At 39.9% G+C, this 22,587-nt stretch overlaps 1 protein-coding gene across 2 annotated transcripts in view; it reads left to right on the forward strand.

Moving 5' to 3' along the window:
- Positions 1-440: 440 nt before the first annotated feature.
- The window catches only part of PPEF1 (protein phosphatase with EF-hand domain 1), a 29,192-nt gene continuing 7,045 nt past the window's right edge, over positions 441-22,587 (forward strand). The window contains exons 1-9 of one of the 2 annotated variants that reach the window (XM_059839850.1): positions 441-614; positions 3,698-3,825; positions 4,639-4,690; positions 10,404-10,576; positions 12,230-12,344; positions 14,126-14,172; positions 18,073-18,239; positions 19,766-19,802; positions 20,252-20,401. In XM_059839850.1, coding sequence (XP_059695833.1) covers positions 551-614; positions 3,698-3,825; positions 4,639-4,690; positions 10,404-10,576; positions 12,230-12,344; positions 14,126-14,172; positions 18,073-18,239; positions 19,766-19,802; positions 20,252-20,401 — 933 coding nt within the window. In that variant the 5' untranslated portion in view covers positions 441-550. Of the gene's footprint in view, positions 615-3,548; positions 3,826-4,638; positions 4,691-10,403; positions 10,577-12,229; positions 12,345-14,125; positions 14,173-18,072; positions 18,240-19,765; positions 19,803-20,251; positions 20,402-22,587 lie in introns of those variants that run through there. The other variant, XM_059839849.1, reaches the window with a different exon arrangement.

Raw genomic sequence — 22,587 nt, forward strand, 5'->3', positions numbered from 1 at the left:
TTTCAAATCAATGGAGTGTTAGGAGGATTGGGTTTTTTTAGCAGTAATATCACATGTAATTTAAAATCTTTAAAATTCTGCTGTTCCAATTTTCAAATCATAAGAATGAAGAGTAATGTGCCTCCATAGGCCCTTGTCGCTAGTAGTAAGGCTTTAAATAGCTATTCTACATATAAGAAACCACTGCTGCACATTAACATTAAGCTAATATGTAAGGAGTAAACTGTATCAATTACTAAGTTAATTTCTCTTGACTACAAGTTGACAGTAATCAGATGTGGGGAAAAAACCCCTGGTGTGGTCCAGTTTAGGGAGGATGTGCTGTACAATAATTTGTTATGGGCTGAAGGTACTTCAGATTCTGTCTTGTCAAGCACCATTTTTTTTTCTCCCTATCCCTCCTTCCCAATCTCATCCCTGTTAGGAGTACTGGGAAGAGCCCAGGAGCCCAAAGGAGTACAGCCCTCATCCCTGAAGGAACAACCCAGGAAATGGGTATAATGCTAACAGCTGAGAGGAACTTGCTTCGTATCAGCAGCAATTAAAACGGATGGGCAGCATCATTGGAACCATGGGGTGCAGCAGTTCTGTAGCTGACAGAAGGTCAGAGAATGGTGAGTGTTGCCTTTGTCTTCAGGGCAGATGGTTGTTTTCTCTCTAACACCAGTAGAGGATTGCAAGATAATGTTCCTCTCCCCCACAGCCCCTGCCCAGTCCTGTTGTCAAAATATTTGTTTAGGGAAAATTATTTTCTAATGATTTTCCCCTTAAAACTGTGCATAGCTTTTAGATGCTGGCTGAGCTTAGGATGCAGCTTTAGGCCACCTCTAACATTGACAGATTGGTTGTAAAAGATTCACAGCATCTGGGACAGAGGCTAAATTTCACAGGTGTCTGTGCTTGCTCTGTCACTGGCAAAGCTTAAGGGGTAAGGTATTGAGTGGGACCTTTTATGGCTTTTCACACCACAGGATTCCTGGGCAAACCACCCCAATTTCCCTGCTGTTGTGTGACCCCAATTATGAAATAAGTGTAATAAAGCAGGGCTATTACAATGACTTTGAAATCAGTTTTCTGGCCTACCAAGTGCCTGGCCTGACATTCTCCCTGACAATTACTGAGGCTGTCAGCTGAAAGTCTCCCCAGGACCCGGTTAAATGTTTAATTAAACTAATGGATCGTCACCCTCCTTGGTATGAACTCAGCAGTTTTTGCACAGGCAGGTGTGTTCCAGGATTGACTCAGACCTTTTTTCAGACCCTCTGTGTTCTCTTTCAAGATTTTTCATTAAAGCACAATTTATTGGTCAGCAGAGAGCCACATTACATGGTACTGTGCATAGTCTTAGGACATTATTATGCTGAACAGCTGTGGTTGAAAAGGAAGGCTCTTGGCTACCAAGCCAGGACACGAGTCGCAGGAAGCTGGTGCCTAAGAAGCAGGAGCACTTAGTCATGGCTACAGGGATCCCAGCCGACTGGTTTGAGAGCAGACCTCAGCCTTGTGTGTGCTACTAAAAGCAGCATCAGTGCTGTATCACATTAGTGAAAGTAGAATGGAATCATCCAGAATCCCAGACCGACCTGTAACTGCAAGATGGCTCTTCCTCTTTGGGTTTGCATGCTGTGCCTACATGTGCCTTGCAAGATCTTAGGGATGTGCTACTCGGCAATATTTCTGAGTGTGTAAAAGCTTGAAGTGGGCCTGAGGATCTGTACTCTTTCTTGATCAACAACCATCAATACACATTGATGTGGGGCTTAGGATTTTGTCTGCTTCCTGGATTGTGTTTTGTCTTCTGGAGATGCTGGATGGTTTCCTTTCTGCTCTTCAACAGTAGTCAAATGATGCATCATTTTATCTGCAGCCTGAGGCTGTACATTTCTCTAATGCATTAATAACATGAATTTAACAGATACTTGTTGGTGTAGAGACCTTCTGCAACTGATAACAATTTTGTTTAGAGATGCAGTTTAGCCTAGTGTGAAAATCATGTTCTGATTCAGTCCTGAGAGTAACAGTGCTGTAATAAGTACAATTAAAAAAAAAAAAAGACAGGAAACATTCTGTTAGATTTGCAACATTAACCACAGTGATTGATATGTATCTGTCTTATGTGATAGCAATGGAACTGTGCCATGTTAAGTGCTCAGGACCATTAAGCAACCCAGGGGGCTTTAATGGGAAGTTTAATGGCTCTGATGCTGGAAATCTGTTTCTGTGCTGGTGATTGTGCTTTGCCCCTTAGGTACTCTTCTAAACAGAAATGTTGGTGACAGCCTTGCTGTAATGTGTCAGGCTTTCAGGTCTGTAGTGGTGTCCAGAAAGAACAGAAAAGAAGAGAGATCCCAGAGTTTATGTAGGGTCTGAAGGATGCTCTTAGTCATATAAGGATCACATTTCCTTCAGACGGGAAGATTTTTCTAGGATGTATGCAATATCTACAGGATGGGAGTCTTTCAGGATTTTGTTCTTGTCTAGACTAGAAAATTTTACCATTTTAACTATGCTGTATACTTATTAATGGTAAAATAAGCAAAGAACATGTTGTTATAGCATCTGTAAGCATTTTTACAAAAATGTTTCCTTTATGTTATACTCTATTAATAGAATCGCTTTCCCATTAATATTTGTCCTTACCTGCATAACTATCAATAAGAAAAAAATAATTCTCATGAGGTTCCACCCATCCTAGTATAAAACTTCCTGGTATTTGTGATCAGTTACAATAATTGACTGGTATAAACTGTTTTCTCTGTAGTACAGAGCTTTTCTTTACTGTTTTGCAGTGCAGGACAGTGCCCACCCCAGGACCTCTTTCTGCCACCAGATGTTTCTCTGCCTAATAAATTTTTATCTGAGCAGTTAAAGGAATGTGATATCTTTGTGGCATGAATGAGGCCTGAAGGCAGCAGGCTCTTTCTTCCAGGCTGCAGTCTTGATGATTGTCCTTCAGTGAAGTTTCCAGCAGTTTTCCAGACTGAGACCATTGTAGACACAACTTCTTAAAGTGCTGAGTGGAATGCTTATTCAGCACATAGTCAAAAATGGTCTTCTGGCATGTTCCATTGACTTTGGATTGAGTGTTCTTTTTTTTAACCAATCCAGCTAAAGCTATACCTCATTGCCTTTTGGCTTATCTATTTAAGCAACATATTCTACCCTTCAATACCATTTGTTAACTTTTTATCCTAGGATTTGAATTTTGCTGCCTTACTGATGCAGCTCTGCAGGCAAAAACTTTCTGGTAGAAGAGGCTGTTGCAAATACTGGCATTACATCATTGTTTATGTCATAGCTTGCAAAATCAAAGATTTTTACTGCAGCTTGATAAATACATTGTTGATAGGTCAAACTATTCTTCCTTCACCTTCCCAAAACCCCTATAGTGCCCATCAGCTGAACATGACTGACTGCTTACCTAGGTACTGTCTTCAAGACAACCAAATGGAGAAGGTTACTGACTACTTAGGCCTGAGCCAGTCTGCTGCAATCTATGTTGGAAGACAGAAACAGTAAAGGCATCATGTATTTTTTTCAGTCTCACTTTTACTGGGTTTCATCTTATTATTGACTATGCACAGTGGACAGAATTCGTCATCTGATTGCAAAATTCTGCAAAGGAAAGGCAGCGTGCATATTTTCCTTGTGGATTACCCTGCATCCATGTGTACTGCAGTGCTTTCTGTTTTGACAGTCATTCGAGCTGCAATCCTCATCCAGAAGTGGTACCGCTTCACCATGGCCCGCCTGGAGATGAGGCGCCGCTATTCCCTCAGCATCTTTCAGTCAATCGAATATGCTGATGAGCAGGATCAACTGCAGGTTTGTGATCTTCCATTCTTCCTATACAAGGAGTCATGTTATCCCCAGCATTGTGGCTGCGCAAACAAAATGGGTGTGTGGTGATTTCTTTTACAAAGCTGGGTCTTGATTAATAAAACTGTTTCCCTGCCTGACACATGAATTAAGTTGTGTGTATTCATACACAGACATACAGATTAATGTAACTACATGGGCATCAGGACACCATTCTGCCCATACAGCATATCCTGGGTATAAGTTCCTGTATAGCACCTCTGTTAGCTGGGGATTGAAGATCATTTACAGGTCACTATGGGTGATCTTAACTGTCTGTGAGGCAATATATGTGCAACAGAGATATCAGTGTTTCAGCCCAGTGTCAGTATCAGTGTCAGCCCAGGCTTCCTTTAGGGTCAGTATAGGAAATTTGGAACTTAAAGGCCTTTGTGTTCCTCCTAGCATCTGTGTCTAAAGTCAGCTCACTGCATTGTGCCAGTTGTTTCTACTGACTGTGAAGGAAGTCTAGGCAAATAGTCTGGGTGGTGGGCAAGATGAATAACACCTGGAAAAATCAGCAGTACTGAAACAGCCCTGAAACATTTTATGTATTCATGAAGTGTGAGTGGTGAATTCATAGCAGAAAAGGAAAGGGAGCTGTTTTTGTAGTAGGACACAAATTGTGTCATTGTTGCAGGCTGATACTTTGGGAATATACAGCAGTGTCTTATCTCCCCCTGAATGGGAAATTGCAAGTAATAGAGTAAGAAAGATATTAATGCTTGTTGGATCACCTAAACTGATCAGTGTGTTTTTTCTTCTCTTTTTCATACTCAGCTATCCAACTTTTTTACATTTATGCTGGATCATTGTACTCATCCTGATGCAGGTAACAATAAAAATAAAAGTAATGTGGAGATCGTGTTTGAAAAACTTGATGTGAGGAAAGTTAATTTTCAATGTGATATTTACAACCTATGGCATGTGCTGGGGGTGAGGTTTGATATCCTAAATACTGTAATATGAATTTGCTCCTCTAAGTGTTGACACTGCTTATTACCTACTTAGTGAGTCAGAGCAGTCAGTAAGTCAGAACAGGTGTCTGTGGTCCTTGTGAGTATACTCAGAGGTGTTCAGTGTGTTACTGCCCTTCCTACAGAATCCAATTTTCACAGCTTTCTGTTCATATTTTCTTAAACTGTGAGATGTGATTATTCAGAAAGATTGTGTTCAGTTGGTTTAAGGCAGGTATAATCAAAGAGGTTGCTCTTTCTCCCCCACCACCTCTGGCAGTTCTGGACCCCATTTTAATTTAATTTGTTCTAGATTTCACTGAAACATGTATCAGTATGTGAATGATAAAAAAGGAAATAAATTTAAACTGCTGGAGAAAAATCTTTAGAAACCATCTCAATTAAGCTTCAGTTATCCAAGGAATAACCTTTAATTTTTGAAGTATTTTGGGATCCTTGGACATAACTTACTTTTGAGGTCAAGCTCAACAGAAGGACAGACTGAAAGTGATTCCTGAGTCCAGAAAACAAACATGACTTCCCTGAACAAATTCAGAATAGATCTAATCCCAGTGGAGTTAAAAATGAGGCTGTCCCCTTCTTACTGCATTACAAGAGAATGCCCTTTCTCTTTCATCTGGTCTAGCCATGGGTTATTCCAATTAAAATTTGCACAAGATACTTTGATAGCAGGATAAAACCACCATCAAAACCTTAAGTGGTTCAGTGTTCTAATGACAGCCGGTAGAAATTGCAATTTTTCTCTCTTAAGTACTTTAGAGTGCCTAATGTTCTCTGTGCTCTGCAAAAAAATAAATTACATTTGAGCCTTGCTCCAAAGGCAAGGCAGATGATTCAACAGTCCTCCCTTTGATTTTTTTTCCCATTACTGCCATATTCTGTGAAAAAAAATCTGCTTTAGTCATTTAACTTCCCGGGAAGGAATTGGCAAACTTGAAGAAAAACCGATACCGCTCACTTCATCTACTTCTTCATGCTGATGGTGCACCTCTGTTCAGCTTTTCCACCTGAATGGGAAAGAAAAGAGTAGTGCTAGGTCAGAGATTTGGCAAAATATTGTTAATCTCTATTTTTATTATAATATTAAAATAGAATTTTACAGCTGCTTGTTGTAGATATGATTTATCCACCTTTATTAACTGTGCTTACTGACAGAAGGAATAAAGGTGAGGTGTCTCAGATGACTTGCTAGGGCTCAGGACATTGCAGAGCACACTGCTACATGCATGGGCTGTTCATGTGTAGGTGGAGATCTGAGCCTCACCTGTGCACAGGGAGGGAGATGGAAGGTCCTGTGGGCTGCTCCTCATCATCACTGCACAGGTGACCTGTTTCTTGGTCTTGTAAATATTGGGAATTGCAGATGTGGTTAAGACTGAAACACATGATAAAGTGTGTATGGTTTATAGTAAAGCATCCCTTTGTCTTGCTGGCTTAAAACTTCCATCTTTTAGGACTGACATTGTTAAGACTTGATAACTGCTCCAAAGGCTTTATTTTTGTCTTGGTTTGTTCCCCCTTTCTAACACTGTGTGTTACAGATACCAGAACCCTACACAAAACAGAAAAATTCTGGTGTATGTTTAATAAAGAGATGGCCAAGGCTGCCTGTGCAAAGGAGCTTAGATTTTTTTATGAATTGCATATCAAATGTGTATTGTGTGGGTTGGTTATTTCTTCCAACTGCTAGCTGTGTGCATTCTTTGCTTTAAGCTCTTGATTGCTTGCCCCTGGAAGTGACCTTTGCAGCACTGATGCCAGCCCCACTGATGTAAGCAAAATCAGTGCTGAATAGAGGGATTCTTAAAGAACTGCTTCTAGTTCTGCTGAATCACCATGTGAACCACATGTGAATGTAAACATAAGATGTGAACCAGAGTGAATGTAAACATAACAACCAGAGAGGCTTCAAATTGACTTTGCTATTCTCAAGCATTTTCTAAAACCTGCAATTCTCTGACTTTTTATCTTTTTCATCAGTGTGTGCTCACTTAAATTAGAGTGATAGCATATGGTTCAAAAGCTGTCTCCAAGTAGACAGTAGATAATATTCTTACCAAAGAATAGGTTTCCCATTCTTCTCAGTATATGATAAAAAAGTTACCTGAAAATTTTGTGATCTGTGGTTTTCCTTACATTATAAACTACTCAGCCTCCACCATTAATCTCGTTACTTTCCTCTTTTTAATGTTTTTTTCAGATTATGTTTTTCAAAGAAAGAAAGCAGCTGCCATCTCATTAACACAGTAGTGCTTTTGATGTGATTGTTTATCTGTTATACCCTAAAGCTTTTTTCATCCTCTCATTCTCCTTAAGATGTCAGTGTAGTTTGTGATTGGGATATTATGTAGCTGAGTGTTTTGTTCTGCTTCTTATTAAAGGCTATTTTGCAAGGGTTTGTGGAAAATAAGAATAAAAGCCTTTTCTAACTTACACTTTTCTCCCTCATTTCCTAAAAAAATCTTCCTACCTTCTCAGCTTTCAATGGAAAGCTCTCTGGTCAGAGAAATCGGGAAACTGCCTTTCCAGCAAAGGATGACCCATTTACTCATTCTTTTATGGGCACATTGAGGGTGAGAAGACTGCAGATGCGTCCTGAGAAAAATGGTGGGACTGGGAAGCTAAACCTGTTCCTCTCAAGGTCACCAGGGCACCTCCGGGAGCCTTCCTTCAAAGGGAAACAAAAAAAAAGTGTTGTTTTCTGCAGTTTCACTCCCCATGATGCCTCCCTTACAGCTTTAACACCCTTCCAAGATGTTTTACAGAGTGATTCTTGTGGTGGGGAATTAATTATAGCTGCTTGCAGTTTATAGCACCAGGAATGGTGTGAAGGAAGAAATGTTTGAAGCATTTTAGAAACCTCCTTCCTCTTTGTAGGCTCAGTGTCCATTTGGCTTTGACCTAATGGCTGTGGATCAGTATCTGGCTTATGTAAGAGCACTTCTCAAGAGTCAGAGGTGCTCTCAGGTACCCCAGTGGTCAGGCTGAAGGCACACAGATGGTGGAAGAACAGAGAAGTGATTTCAGAGTTGCAGAAGTAGCTGATTCCTGGTTACCCTGATAGTGAGTACATCCTTGGCAGTGGCAGCTTTGACTTGCCTTGAAAAACTCCCATGGCAAAGTGATCTGGTCAGGAGAATCAGGTATTTGGGCTTTCTATGGCCAAATTGAGTCCACTTAGCTCTGGCCATTTGTGTTTAACATGGAATATGGCTGTAATTGTTTGTGTTTTGTTAATAGTGAAGGCCCAGCTCTCTGAGCCTGGGCTAGACCATTGATGTCAGAGTACAAAGTAGATCATTGCCTGTGCTCCCTCTAGTCAGTGGAGAGATGCAGATGCCGGCAGAGAATGTTTCATTCTGTCTTGACATGTGTGCCTGAACCAGGCATGCCAAGACTTTTCATCCCTGTCTTTCAGTATGAACTGAAAGAGCTTTGACTAGAACAGCAATATGTCAGGGGTGCTGAACCCTTCAGAATTAGTCCTACATGGGGCACGTGGTGAGCTGGGGTACTTGGTGGACAGTGTGGTGATTCCCCAGGCTGCATTAGGTCATCCATTACTGACCAGAGATGGGACAGTCATGCTGTACAGGAAGAAGCCTTAAAATCCAGCTGAAAGGCAGCCTGAGGAGCCATAAACACACTCTAAGGGTAATGACCATGACTGGCTTTTGACAACTCATCCAGAAGTGGAAAATGGGGTGTACTTTGCAGAGATATGCCCTACAGGGAGGGATTTGGTTTCTCAGCCTAGGCATGTGCCAAAATAGAAGTGAATCTGTGAGGAAGACAAGTTCATGTTCATAGGTGAAGGGATGGATGGATGGATGGATGGATGGATGGATGGATGGATGGATGGATGGATGGATGGATTGACGGATGGATAGCCTACTTTGTGCTGGAAGGCAAGAGTAGGAGCAGGCATGGGCAGGTGTCTGCCTGGCTTGAAATTTGAGAAGATCACTGGCTCTGAAGGAGCCAAGTCAGATGAGGACAGCGGATTAGAACAGGCAAGACATGAGGCATTTGGGTGGTCTGAGGAGTTCTGTAGTCCCCACTTCTTGGGAAGTGGGGTGAAGAGGGAGATACTGTCCAGAGGCCTGCTGCTAGAGCTGAAGCAAGAATTGGTGCAAATATGCTCGACTGATCACTGTGTGAGAATCAGCAATTTCAGTCCATGGTGACATTCTGGTGTCCAGCCAGACAAAGATGTAACTGTGGTGGAGGACTGCAAATCTAACTGCACTTGGTGAAAATGGTGAACCCTGAGCACCTTGCTGTTACTTGTTGCCTTAATCCATTTAAATGGCTGAGTATAATGTTGTACTAGCACTGAAAGTGCTAATCACCTCACAGCTGAAGTGCTGATAGTAAAAGAGGACTTTTTAAAATCCAGATTAAATTTTTATCTATTTATTTCTTTAATATTAATTTTATCCAGTTGCAAGACAAGTTGGCCTTTATGAATCTCATAATTTATGAGGCCACATCCTGGCTTTGGCTACTGTGTGTTTTGAATCACAGCTACGGGTCAGCTGTAAATCAGCAATAAATAATACAGCTACACAGCTGTAAATAATACATTTTTATTTGCAGTTGCAGGAAATCATGGTTACAGAAAACTTAACTGTAGCCCAGCAAAAAGTGTTTACAACAATCATTTCACAAGAGCAACTCTGCAACAGCATCTTCTAGAACACTTTCACTTGGGGACTGGTTCTCTCTTTTAGAATAACATATGACCAAGACAATCTGCAAGGAAAAAACTCTGAAATCTGCTGATCAGTCAGTTACGTTTCAAGCTTATGTCAAGAAAAATATTGGATTGAAGCAATTAGCAGCCTTCCTGCTTCCTTCATGTTCCAGGAAAATTAGAAGCTATGCTCTACTTTCATCACTCTGTTTTTGTTTACTTTGTTTCATCCAATAGTTTTATGGCAACCAACCAAAAGCTGGCATTGTTTCCTAGCTCTACCAGAAAGGAGTGATTTGCAATCTGCTGTGAATAAATATAATTTTATTGATGACTTTTAAAATAATCACTGTGACCTGCTGGTATTTAGCCTAAAAATTTTAAGTAGAAAATAAAAGCAATAGAGGGGAATCTTCAGAACCTGTATTAAAAGTGTAATATTGAACTTTAAAAAGATGATGGTCATTAAATGATCAGCCATGATTTTTGTGTCTCCTTGCATCAGGGGGAAGGAGAAGGAAGTTTGTGTGGGTGATGGTTCTCATTACCTGTGAGCAGACTGCTCCACAACTTCAGTGCAAAATGTTTTGCACCCTGACCACAGTTACTAGCAGTTGGAAAAGAGTTTTTGCCTGTTTTTAACTTCGGTTTGGTCTTTTTTCTCTTGTGGTGGTTGATTGGTTGGTTGGTTTTAGTATTGTGAAACAATCTGGGGAGACCTGGAGTTTTCCATTATAGGAGTCAGAAGTCAGCCACTGTAATACTGCAGCAGTTAAAGCAGTTACATTCAACCAGTTCTGGCCATGCTGTTACAGCTCTATGGGGGACTGGTGGAGTTTCTACATTTTTGTTTTCCTTCTATCTTGTTCCAGTTTCTCAAATTTTCACCAGCCCTGGTGCTCCTCAGGTGTTGGATGAAGATTTATGTTTAAAAGAATTTGAAAAGAAGATTGATGTTCCAGACTCCTATTATGGACCACGACTCTCATTCCCCCTTACTGTTGAAGATGCCAATGCTCTCCTTCATGCTTTCAGGAATGAACAGGTAATTTGCAACTAGCTTGTTTTCTTTTTTTAACTTACTTTACATCTGTCATGTTTTAGTTCCACAATGCAAAAAGCTAAACTGGTGCCCAAAGAGATATTTCACCCTTCTTTTGCATCTAAGTACTTTTTCCTGCTAGCCCAATGTGGTCATAAATGAGCATGGTAAGCTGCCTTGAGAAATTGATCTGGCTGTAAGCTAACACAATAAAATCAAAAGCAGACAGTTCTCAGACAGACAAGTTCCCACATTTGATTCACTACTTTGCTGCATGACCACCAGGCCTGGCCCTGGGGAGGAGGCTAGTGAAATTAAATAGGAGCCCTTAGCAGCTGCAAGGCAGGGGTTCTCAGTGAGAGTGCAGGGCTGGGGAAAGTGTCCTAAGCTAATACAGAAAGTAGTTATCATCTTTTTATGGGTTAAAAGTGTTCACTGTTTGGTTCTCTGTCTTTTGTCTCCCACCTCATTCTTTTAGAGGAATTGAGGTGTGAGGGTTAATCGCCTCATTGTGGGGTGCAAGACTCCACCATAACAGTGGAGTGACTATAAAGCATTGCTAATGTAGCAGAACAGAGTGACAGCACAAATCTCTGGAGCTCAGGCTGCAGCTTCCAAGGCACTGAGGAGGCCTTTCCTCATTCTCTATATTCCTGAGCAAGCCCTTTTGTTGCCCACAAGATGAAGGTGGAGCAGGGAGACATTAAACAGGACAGCTTTCTTTGAACTTGTAATTATTTGTGCTAAACAATATGCTGTATAAAAGGGGCAAGGGTCTATCATGCTTTTTAATTTACTAAATAAGAATATTTTTCTCTAGTAATTTTCTGTGGAGGCTGATTGTAAAAGTATCAAATATAAAGCACATGATAAATGAGCCAACCCAGACTTCACCTTCTCTTACTGTGGCTGGCATTTTATTAAGGAAATGGTCATATGTAATTGGCCTTTTTGATTGCTTAAAGACATGAATCTTGAAAAGTCATTCTGTAGCTCATCTGTCTCCTTTACTAAAATTCCTCAGATCTCTGTTGATATTAAAAGCTTTAAAAATCACCAACCAACAAAATTTTCATTAAAAACATCAGGAGAGAAGACCAGAAGCTTCAGTGTTGCCCTGCTATAACTTCTTCACTGTGAACAGGAAGATAACCAGTGGCAAGACAGCCCTTACTGGAGTTTTCTTGTCATTGTTTTTGCAATTTGCTGAAATATCATTTATGGCCTTTGGGGTTTTTTTGTTGGCTTGTGTTTTGGAGGTTGTGTGATTTTTTGTTTGTTTGTTTTTTAGTCACACCTAGAATGACATCCTTTTTATTTTTTTCCCTGTTACTTTAAACAGATGGCCTTATGCAGTGATTTTGAGTGCTCTGTAAGTCTTATCTCTTCTGAAAAACAGGAAGAATAGAAACAGTATAGTATAAATAAAGTGGGAAAATCTATTAAACAAGTTCAGTAAGGGCTCCATATCCCCTCACCAGGAAGCAAATGCAAAGAACACTCCTAATTCCCAGCACTAGGCCATGAGTACAGCCTGTACTCATGAACTGCCAAGGTAAATAACCTTGGCAGTTCATGTCTGTTATTAATAAAGCAGACAGACCTATTGCTAATTCAAATAAGCCTTCCTTTTCTACCTGCTTTTTCTTCTCACAGCTGCTTCATGCCCGCTATGTACTGCAGCTGCTAAGTGAAACTAGGAGGGTTCTCAAGGAGATGCCAAATATCACCCATCTTTCAACTTCCTACTCCAAGGAGATAACTGTCTGTGGTAAGGTGCCAGAGAAAAAAACTGCTTTAGGCTATGGGTTGATATTCTAAGTGGTTAGAGAATGATACTGACATTTCCAAATTTTGCCATTAGAAAAAAGTTCTCAATGCCCTAAAAAATTATTTCTTTTTATTTACTTTCCCCCACAAATGCATAAATTGGAGCAAACAAACAAAAAAATAAAGTTCCTGAGTCATAAAGTATATTTTAGGAAATTCCCTCACCTCCTCTTTCCTGTTGTTGTTTAACATTTCTGAATGAGTCAGTATTAATTGAGCTAACACTGCAGTGCAGCTTAAATACTCCTGCACTTCCACCTCTAAAATGCCACCAAGTATTTTGATCACTGGCTATAAGTCTCACCTTTCTCTTCTCACTGAGAAGAAAACCTTACTCAGTAATGATTTTAATGATTTTAATGATTTTAATCATAATTTACCCAGTAATGATTTTAATAAGGGTTTAATATGGGTGGCAAAAAAGACCTTTCATTGACAGCATGGCTATCTAGAATAAATTGAAATGATAATGACCCCTCATTTCTAAGGAGACCCAAGAGGATGAATAGGTCTTTATACAACCAACAATTTAGTCTCACAGAATGATGTGTCACACAGTACTAAGGAACTAAGAGCTCTTTGCCCATCTATTTTGTTACACTTTTATAAATTATGGATAATGGGATGCAGTATCCTGGCTTGATACAGAATGCAGTAGTTGCAAAACAGAACAATAACGGTGACATAACTCTTGACATCTATCAGTGTGTGCAGTGTGTAACAGTAAAGTGGTATAAGGGAGGTACTGTGAGACATGCAAAATAAATAATATTTTCAAGATGTGGTTATGGACCTACTTTGGTTGTCAGGAAAGGGTTTGTTTAAATGAGGTTTTGTGTAAACAATAATTTATTAACCAAGCCAACAAGACCCCTTTCCAAACCAAGGAAACACAGTTTCATGCTTGTTCACAACACATGTTCTCCCTAAATAAACATTCCTCTTCATATTTGAATTGCATTTGCACTATGTAAGCAGCATCAAAAGGGATCCCTCTCCTGTACTGAAACTAAAAGCTTTTGTCACCAGAAGGAGCCTCTGCAGAAGACAGATAACCAATTTTTAAACATAATCAATCAAAAATGTTGATTCCTTAAGGTATCACTCTCCATTTCTTATAATTTCAAAATAATAATGCAGATTAAATATATACCTGAAATGTTTGCATCCACATATGTGATAAATATCTATCATATCTTGAAAGATGCCTTAGAACAAATTCAGCAGGCTCATAATTAATCAAAAGCACAGAAAATATATACACATAAAAATGTCACTTCTCTTTTCCTAATTATTGGTGGTAAAAGCATATTATCACAAGATAGGTTTTGAAACTGTTCTGCAGTTTTGTGCTGGTGAGTCACAAACATGAGAAGGCTGGCTCTGTGAGCATGAAATGCAGTCAGATGCACAGGGGATCTGTGCTGCAGTGATGCTTTGTGTTGGGGTGAAATCCTCCTGCCTTTTCCAAACAAACCTCTCAAAAAGGACCCAATCCATCATTCCTGTGGCCTTAGCATTGAGGCACACAGGCATGGACAGATGAACAGTACTTGACACTCTCCATCACTTGCTGCTGGCAGTAATCAAAACCTGTCCCTGAAACATGTTCTGTTGTGCAGTATACAAAGGTATTAGATCCAACTAATTCCAGTTTTATAATTCCAGTTTCTTCCTCCTCTGTGAGAAATTTTTTTTAAGAAATGTTTTTGTTTCTTGTAGGAGATTTGCATGGAAACCTGGATGATCTTTTGCTGATATTCTACAAAGTAAGTAGGTACTCTGAAATGTAGCATTTTCACTTTATGACTTGTTATTAAGAACAGATATAAATATGTGACAGATTTATCACCATTAGAACTGCTTATGTGGTGTCCATACACCACACACACACAAATCCTGGAACAATTTAGTGTCTTTGTCAGAGCTTTTCCTTCTTCATATCCTCCATCTCACTGTGAAGGAGATTGAGGAGATTATTATTTTCCTGAATGCTGAACTGCAGCATAAGCCAAAACATAAGAGGACTCCTTGCAAAGTCTCCAGAGTTCTGTCACTGTTTTAAATTCCATATTGACTGAAGTCTGCTAAAATCAGGAGCTGAGTTCTTGATGTAACACTACACCTGGATAATTTTAACATTCAAGAAAAAATGCAGAAGCTTTCATTTAGGCTTTCCACTGATACCTGCAGGTTTTTTGGTTTGCTTTTGGGTTGGTTTGGTTGGGTATTTTTCTGTTTGATTTGGTTTTTTGGGTTTGTTGGGTTTTTTATTGTTGTTGGGTTTTTTTTTGGGGAGGGGAGTGTTTTTGTTTTTATCAGGAAACAAGAAAGAGTGGTGTTTAAAAGCTTTTTAAGCCTTGGAAGCAATCACATGGTCTGCACAAAATAGAAGTGCTTTGTGCACCCTTTACATATTCTTTTTTATCATGCTAAAAATGCATAGCTCTATTTTACTGATGTGTAAAACAAATTAAGCTCCAGGCTAGCTTTTCCACGATTGTATGTTTAACTGATGATGCAGGAAATGTTGTGTATTTAGTTTCACGTTAATCTTCAGGATGAATCACCACCTTTGATTGAGCAGGTACTCCCTTTGATTTGAGCTTTCTGGGGCAGAGGGGAAAGGTTTGTGTCAGATCCTTACACACATTCATCTGCACTGAATGGAGACTGGAGTGAGCTAAACCAGGTGTTTAAATGATGTCATTCTCCCCCTGATTCCAGCTTTGTTACACTTCATCTGAGACTTGTTAACGTAAATGTGGTTGTTTTGCCCAAGTGCACAGCTGAAATCTGTTGAAGTATAGTTAAAATAGAATCAGACCTTTCTACAGAGTCCTGCTTTTCTTACTAATCAACCTTCTTTAGCTGGTCCTTGGCTTGCAGTCTTTTGGTTGTTAAGCTCTCTTTTTAAAACTGGAATAAGTATGATGAATATTGGTTTCATACACAGAACCTGGAATGGGAAATATAACTATTTTGGAGATAAATGCTGAGATATAATTATATTGACAACTGCAGTCAGTCTGCATTTTATTTTTTTGGAGTAAACAGATGCTGATTCTTTCCCCCCCCCAATGGGTGTTGTAAAGAGAAAAAAACAAGCAACTCTCATCCTGACTTCAGTAAATTCAGAGCCAAAACTCCCACTGACTTCAGACTACAGATAACACCCAGTTGTTCTCTGTTAAATTTATAAGGAAGTCCCTTCCATCAAACCGAATAAAATGGACAAATGTTTTGTCATTTCAAAGTAGTGGAGAATATAGAGAGTATATGATAGAGCTGATAAGTTATTTAGAAGCAAATTAAATCACACTATTTTCTGTCCCCTCTGAGCAGTTTACTCAGATGAGCAGTGAACCCAGTTGGCTTCTGGCATCCATTTTTTTTCTCCTTCCTAAACTCTGTTTCAGCTGGAAGGGATTTCGTCCTCCAAGTTGGTACAAACTACCTTAAACAAGAGGGTGCAATCCTAAACAACGCCATGGGAGTGATCTCGGTCTGCATAGGGCTGTGCAGAGCTGAAATGCATTCTGGAGGCCTGCCTGCAGACCAGGCTTGTCACTTCCACAGACCACCCCCAGCAAACACACAGAGCTGGCAATCTACAGCACATTGATACAATGCTGCAGATGGTGTATATAATCCTTACACCTGGTTTGGCTGAAGCTAAGACACTTACTCTTTTTTCCTCAATAACCAGTTTGCGAGGTTCATTCAGACCCTGCATTAATCTTCATTAAATTACGGTGTTTCCCGATATTCCTTGAAACACTTGAATTTTAAATTATGTATTGCTAAGTTGGATTGTTAAAGGGATGCTATAGATGGAAATGGCCTGAAGCAGCAGAAAATGCCAACAACAAACGGAAGTTAATTAATCACTAACCCAGGAGATACAGTAATGATGCCCAGCAGCAAGCTGCTAATCATTAGAGGGCCTTGTTTGCCTCTCTGACATGTCAGAGGCTGCAACAGCCTTTAATTTAGTTTTGCTCTCATTGTTGGTTGAAACCACAGAAAAGGAAAATGAATGAGTGTGGAACAAAACTAAAATGTCACATTGAAGTTGGAAGTCCAAACTTGTTTAAAACTCAAATTGTGTGTAACCTTTTCCAAAAAAAGGATGATATAGTCTGAAGAGTGCTCCAGTAGATGTGTCTTTCCACAAGGACTGAAGTTAGAGTGGTTGTGTGTATACTCACAATCTGCTGGTGGATTCACATGCCTATTGGTTTTAAGGCAAAGCTTTTGTTTACTTACTATTTATCTATCCTTCCATAACTCCTTCTGCTGCGGAGTTTCCGCTGTCTGTTCCACTCCTGAAATCAATCCTCTCCTTTTTAAAATCACTTCAACCCACTGCATCAGAAGAGCCTCATACATTGCCATGCCTGTGAGCACAGAGCAAGCACAGGCTCCTTCTAACTTGGAAAGGGCTCAGGACAGGCTATAGCAAAATCCAAGGAAGCTGAATTTACAGCAGCCACAATGGAGAGACCAGGGTTCACTACTGCAACTTAACATGAAAACACAGAACACTGATTGGGACAAAAAAAACTATATTCTCATAAGGATTCAAATTACACATTATATCAAGTCCCTGGCCACATTACAAATCCTGCAATGAACCCACTAAGGCAGAATACCAGTAATGACATAGGAACACAAAAAAGGCTTGACACTGATAGCATAGATATATTCAAGAAGCGGGATGTCTTGCAATGCTGTCAGAACTTTTAAGAGTGGCTTCCACAGTTATAATGTAATTTTATAGATGTTCTATTGATATTTCTTGTGCATGTCAATTGAGAGAACAGAGGCTTCCCTCTTCTGGCTAGTCAATGCTTAAATACTATTTCTGGTAGTAATGACTGGAAATGATGAAGCTATATAGGTGGTGCTATATTTTCTGTAAGCTGATGGCACCCATTGATGTATTGGTAACTAATCTAATAAAACAAACCATCAGTTCAAAATGCTTGTCTTTACTAAGTCACCATTTATAATAAAGCATTTCTCTGTATCTTCAGGAAAAAAAAATTAAGGTAATAAATACCTCTCTCAGGTTTGTGAGCTTTCAAGTATATCTTGGCTCTCATGAGTAAAATTCAAGCGATGCTTTCAGGATTAAAGCAACTGAAATCAAACTCTTCAAGTCTTAAGTTCTGTCTTAAAATTTTATATCCTCTGGACTATAGTCCTTCTCAGGAGTTTTGGAAGCATATACTGCAAACAATGTAAATATAATTGTAAAGATAATTTTTCATGTATTTCTGATCTTCCATTCAAACTGAATGACTCCCTTCTGTTTGCAAGTGCGTAATTTCCTGGCAACAGCTGCTTTAACAAAAACATATATTTTACTACAAGACTGATGTTCCTTCTGGTCCCTTTCAATTTAATTTAATAGGTAGAGGAAAGGAGTAGAGATGGCCTTGTAAGAACAGCCGGGGAGGTCCTCTCTTCTCTAATGGCTCAGGTTGTCTGATATGAAGGTTTTTATTTAAACAGTGGTAATAAAGAAATGCTGCTTTTTAGATCTCCGTATTATGCAGGATTTTTTTTCAGAATTTCTAGCAATGGGATCTCATTTAAATGCTATTTTCTCTATTACAGTAGCATAGCAGCCTCTCTAAATGCCCCTTTTTTTCTTTCTGCAGAATGGTCTGCCTTCAGAACAAAACCGCTATGTCTTTAATGGTGATTTTGTCGACAGAGGGAAAAATTCTATGGAAATACTTATAATCCTATTTGCATTTCTTCTTATCTATCCCAATGATTTACACTTGAATAGAGGAAACCATGAAGACTACATCATGAACCTGAGGTAGATTTTGGGGGTAGGGCAGGCAATATCTGGGCTATCACTAGAAATACTTGAGCTTTTGAGTGCTACTTTAGGCACTGTGACACCCTAAAACAGAAAAAATGTTTTATTAAGTAGTCAGGTGGAGCTTTGCCTTTTCAGCGTGTGTGGGGAAGGAGCATGCTCACTAAACACAAACATTTGAATGGCAATTATGTCCTGTCTGAGCTGATCACAATCCATTGAAGTCAGAGGGCTTAGTGCAGCTTCCAGAGCATCAAAATTGGGGAAGGATGGATGGAAGGATGATGTTTTAGTTAAAGCACATATTTAGCGAAATCTGATATTTTAGTTAACTTTAAGATTGCACTTCTTTAACACAAAGGGCAGGTAAATATCCTACCCTCTACTCAGCTTCATCAGTTGGAGGTATCAGTGCAGGAAAGCTGACACCCTGTTTTCTAACACAGACATTTGCACTCAGATGTGCAGTGCAGCCAAGGGAGTGAGCACAGCCAGTGGCTCTGGCTGTAGTCAAAGTGTGACTTGGAGACAAAAAGCATCTCAGAAATGTGAGAACTCCTCAGTCCTACTCCCTACAATTCTAAACTGCCCCAGAAAGCCTTTGGGTGACTGACTGGTGGGTAACCTGCTGTAGCCCTTGGATCATTTGATGTGGCACACAGGATGTATTGCTGTTTTAACACAGGCCTCTGTGGGTCAGAGGCCCATAGGCAAGTCCTACTAATGATCCACAAAAGAGAATCAGTTTCACTTGATAGTTAATTTTTCAGCACTTAATTGAAAGCATCCAAAAAACCCCAACAAACATAGATCAAGATCAGTTACTTAATCTAAAAGGTAGGAAAATTCCTCCCCAAAATAGCAGAAAATAATTACTAAGTCTGTGATGGAGTGCACAGATGCGTTCCTGTCTATCACTCTTTGCTGTGCACTTTGATTAGCAGTGCTGCACATTGATAAATTTGAAAGCTGAGTGTTGTAAAAATCCCCCTTGATGAAGGATATCTTGGTGTTAAAAGAATTAGGAATCAAAGTCCTTGTCCCTTGTGGGGGAAAAGACAGTTGGATGAAGCTCTGAGCAATCTGATCTAGTGGAAGGTGTCCCTTGCCCATGGCAGGGGGTTGGAATGCGATGATTTTTAAGGCCCCTTCCAACTCAAACCATTCTATGACATGATTCTATATTATATGATATTTAAGACAAAAACCCTCTGAAGGTTTTGTGGGAGTTTTTGCCCATCATCAGTTCCTTTGGAATTTCTCTTTGGTATCTAAAAGGCAGAGCTGTCAAAAAGGCCTCTTAATAATTACTAGGCTGAATTCTGTTCCCAACCTCTGTTATCCACAAGAAACAAGTTTAACTCAATCTCAAGACAGAGTGGAGGAAAGCAAATTTCAGCTGAGCTGAGGTGGAATGGCAGATGAGAAAGGGGGCTAGAAAACTCCAGGAAAACACCATAGCACAGGAAACCATACCAAAGGGGCATACTGAAAACCAGTTCATGATACTGTCCTGTTTTCAGATATGGATTCACAAAAGAAGTTTCAAAGAAGTACAAGGTAAGATTCTTCCTCCTTCCCCTATAATTTTTTTGTAATCTTGTACATGTAAAATGAAACCTGCGTAAACAAGAAAAAGGTCAAAGCAGTTTATTTACTTTAGTGATGTAGGTGAAATTATTTTAGCCTATCAGTGGAATAACTGACAAAACAATTTTAAGTGCTAGTCTCTTATACCCAGAGGTCTATGGGATGAAATAAGTAACATCCATAAGAACAATCAACACCACAAAAAAAGAGGTAAATATGAAAGAAAAAACTAAACACTACCGAGACAATCAAATGGCCCTAAAGTAAATGTTGAAACATGTTTGTCAGGATTGCAGTCCAGGATATCACCTGAACAAAACTGTTCATATAAACTGTAGCAGACACTTCAGCAAAATCTTGAACTTAGAAGCAACAGAATCTGCCAGAAATAGGATCTAATGTAAGAGTATATTTTACAGGACCATTGGAAACAGATTTTGTCTCTTCTGCGAGATGTTTTTAGCTGGCTTCCCCTTGCCACTATAATTGATAGCAAAGTTCTTATCCTACATGGGGGGATTTCAGACACCACAGATTTGGATTTCCTGAATGCACTTGAGAGAAATAAGGTAAGAGATCATATTCATGTGTGGGTAATTTTGTTTTCTTTTAAAAATTTTGTGGTACAAATGCTAGGATCAGGTCATTTGCATTAGGAAAGGAAATGGCAGCAGTATAAGGCATGTAAGAAAAATAATAGTCCAATTTTTCTTCAAAATCAGGGCTTAGGAAGGCAGGTTGCAGTAGGTGTTGAAAACCAGTTGTCTGGCTCTCCACATAACATGGGTTTTTTGACCTTAAAATAGCTAAAGCCACTTTAGATACCTCCTCCTGCAGTGATGGCACATTAGCCAGAAAGTATGAAAACTACTTGATTCTTGGGCATTTCCTTTAAACACTTTAGAAATCAATTTAGCCGCATATTTCCAGCACTGCCTTTTTTCCTGGGGCTGTGCTTCTGCCATCTGTTGTGTGGGGGAAGTTCTCCACCTGTGAGGCGCTCCCTTGGCAGCAGCTGAACGTTGTACATGTGGGAGAGCCTTTCCAGAACCATCAAAATTCAAGAACTGGCCTTGATAAAACAGAATCCACTGCTTTTCAGGGATTTAGAAGACAAAAATATTCATGTTTTTTCTGAAATGATGAGCAAACACAGGCCTTTCAAATCAGCCGAAAATGGTGGGGGATTTGGTCTCGATTTGAACAACTAAATCAAGATACCTGCTTGTGATCAGGGTGCTGAGACTCCTTATAGTCAATGGAGATCCAGGAGATCTGGTGGATCTCCTGTGGAAATCATTACTTAGGCACATGTCTCCAGTGCTGGTCAAAGAAGTGCCCCATTGGCTAGGGATGTCCCCTCTAGCCTTTGCCTGCCTCTGAAGAAAGTCTTCTCTGTAGGTCCCCTCCACCAGTCAGGCCAGATTTGTGTCTGCCCTCCTCACACCAATTCACAGCCATGGTGGAGCATCTCAGATGGCATAGGAGACCAATCTTTGAGCAACTTAGTGTACCCTGTCATCAATGTCTGTGGAATCTAGAGCTATTTTTGTCATCCTCATATTTTCTAAAGCAGCAATAAATGCTTTGCAGGACAGTCAGTTGTGTCTCTTTTTTAAAGATATGGAAAAGGGCATGAATACTTCTGATCACTGGAGTCTAAGCTCCATTGGCTGCACCACTGTGCACTAAAACTGGGTGCCCAACTACAGATAGAGGCATCCTAACCATGAGCTGAGTTCTGCCCATGCTTTCACCAGGGCTCAGCTCTGCATGTTTCTGTGAAATGCAGTATCTGTGAAATGCAGAATTAACAGGTCAAAGTAGCTGCCACAGGAGAGCATTGCTAATGAGACATGTGTGGGCCACAACCCAGGGCAGTGTCACTCAAGGCCAAGTGATGTATTTTAATTGGTACAGCTGGCAGGTGTCACATACTGGTCAGTGCACTGGTGAATAACCCTGTGTTGTGCATTTGTTTTGAATGAGTGCTTTTCTTTGTTAAAGAGTAAAATCCAGGGGTCTGCCAGCTGTATATGTTTTATTGGTGGGTGGGTGAGTTTTTTTTGGTTTGGGATTTTGTGTTTTGCTTTGGGTTTTTTGGGTTGGTTGGTTGGTTTGGTTTTGGGGTTTATTTTGGCTTTGTTCTAGAAATAAGCTACTATGAGAGAATTTCAAATGAGAAGACATTCCCTGGAGAGAAACCATGTTAACGATCATTCGTGGAACCATAGTGCACTACTCCAGAAAAGCAAACGCCCATGCATGTTTGAGGAGTTAGATTTAAAAGCAGAAGGCCTGGTGTAATGTTCCATCAGTTCCTTGCTGTCTTCCTGGTACTTCATTTAATTTAGCCAAATTAATCTGACAGCATGATACTGTGTCAGAGCAGAAGTGAATGGAGTTTCACCTTCCATTCAATATGAATATATATTTTGTTTCCAGGGACCCTGTGCACTGAAGTGTCTTCCCTGAGCCCAGGCCCTACTTGCTGTACAGTGAGACATTAAGATTTACTGTGTTTGGAATGAGTGTGTGTCTCTGGATAACAATATGAAAGCAGCTCTGAAAAGCCTGGTTACTGATAGGTCTAAAGCAAAATTTCTGCAAGGTATTTCTGCCAAATACCTGCAGCTTCTCCCAAACCTGTGAAATCAGGATAATTTGGGAGTTAACATTAGTTGAACTCTCAAGGAGTTCTGAGTACAGGAAACATGAGCTGCTGTGCCTTTCAGCCAACATCTCTGTACAAACT

The sequence above is a fragment of the Haemorhous mexicanus genome, chromosome 2, assembly GCF_027477595.1.
Source record: "Haemorhous mexicanus isolate bHaeMex1 chromosome 2, bHaeMex1.pri, whole genome shotgun sequence".
Classification (NCBI taxonomy): Eukaryota; Metazoa; Chordata; class Aves; order Passeriformes; family Fringillidae; genus Haemorhous; species Haemorhous mexicanus.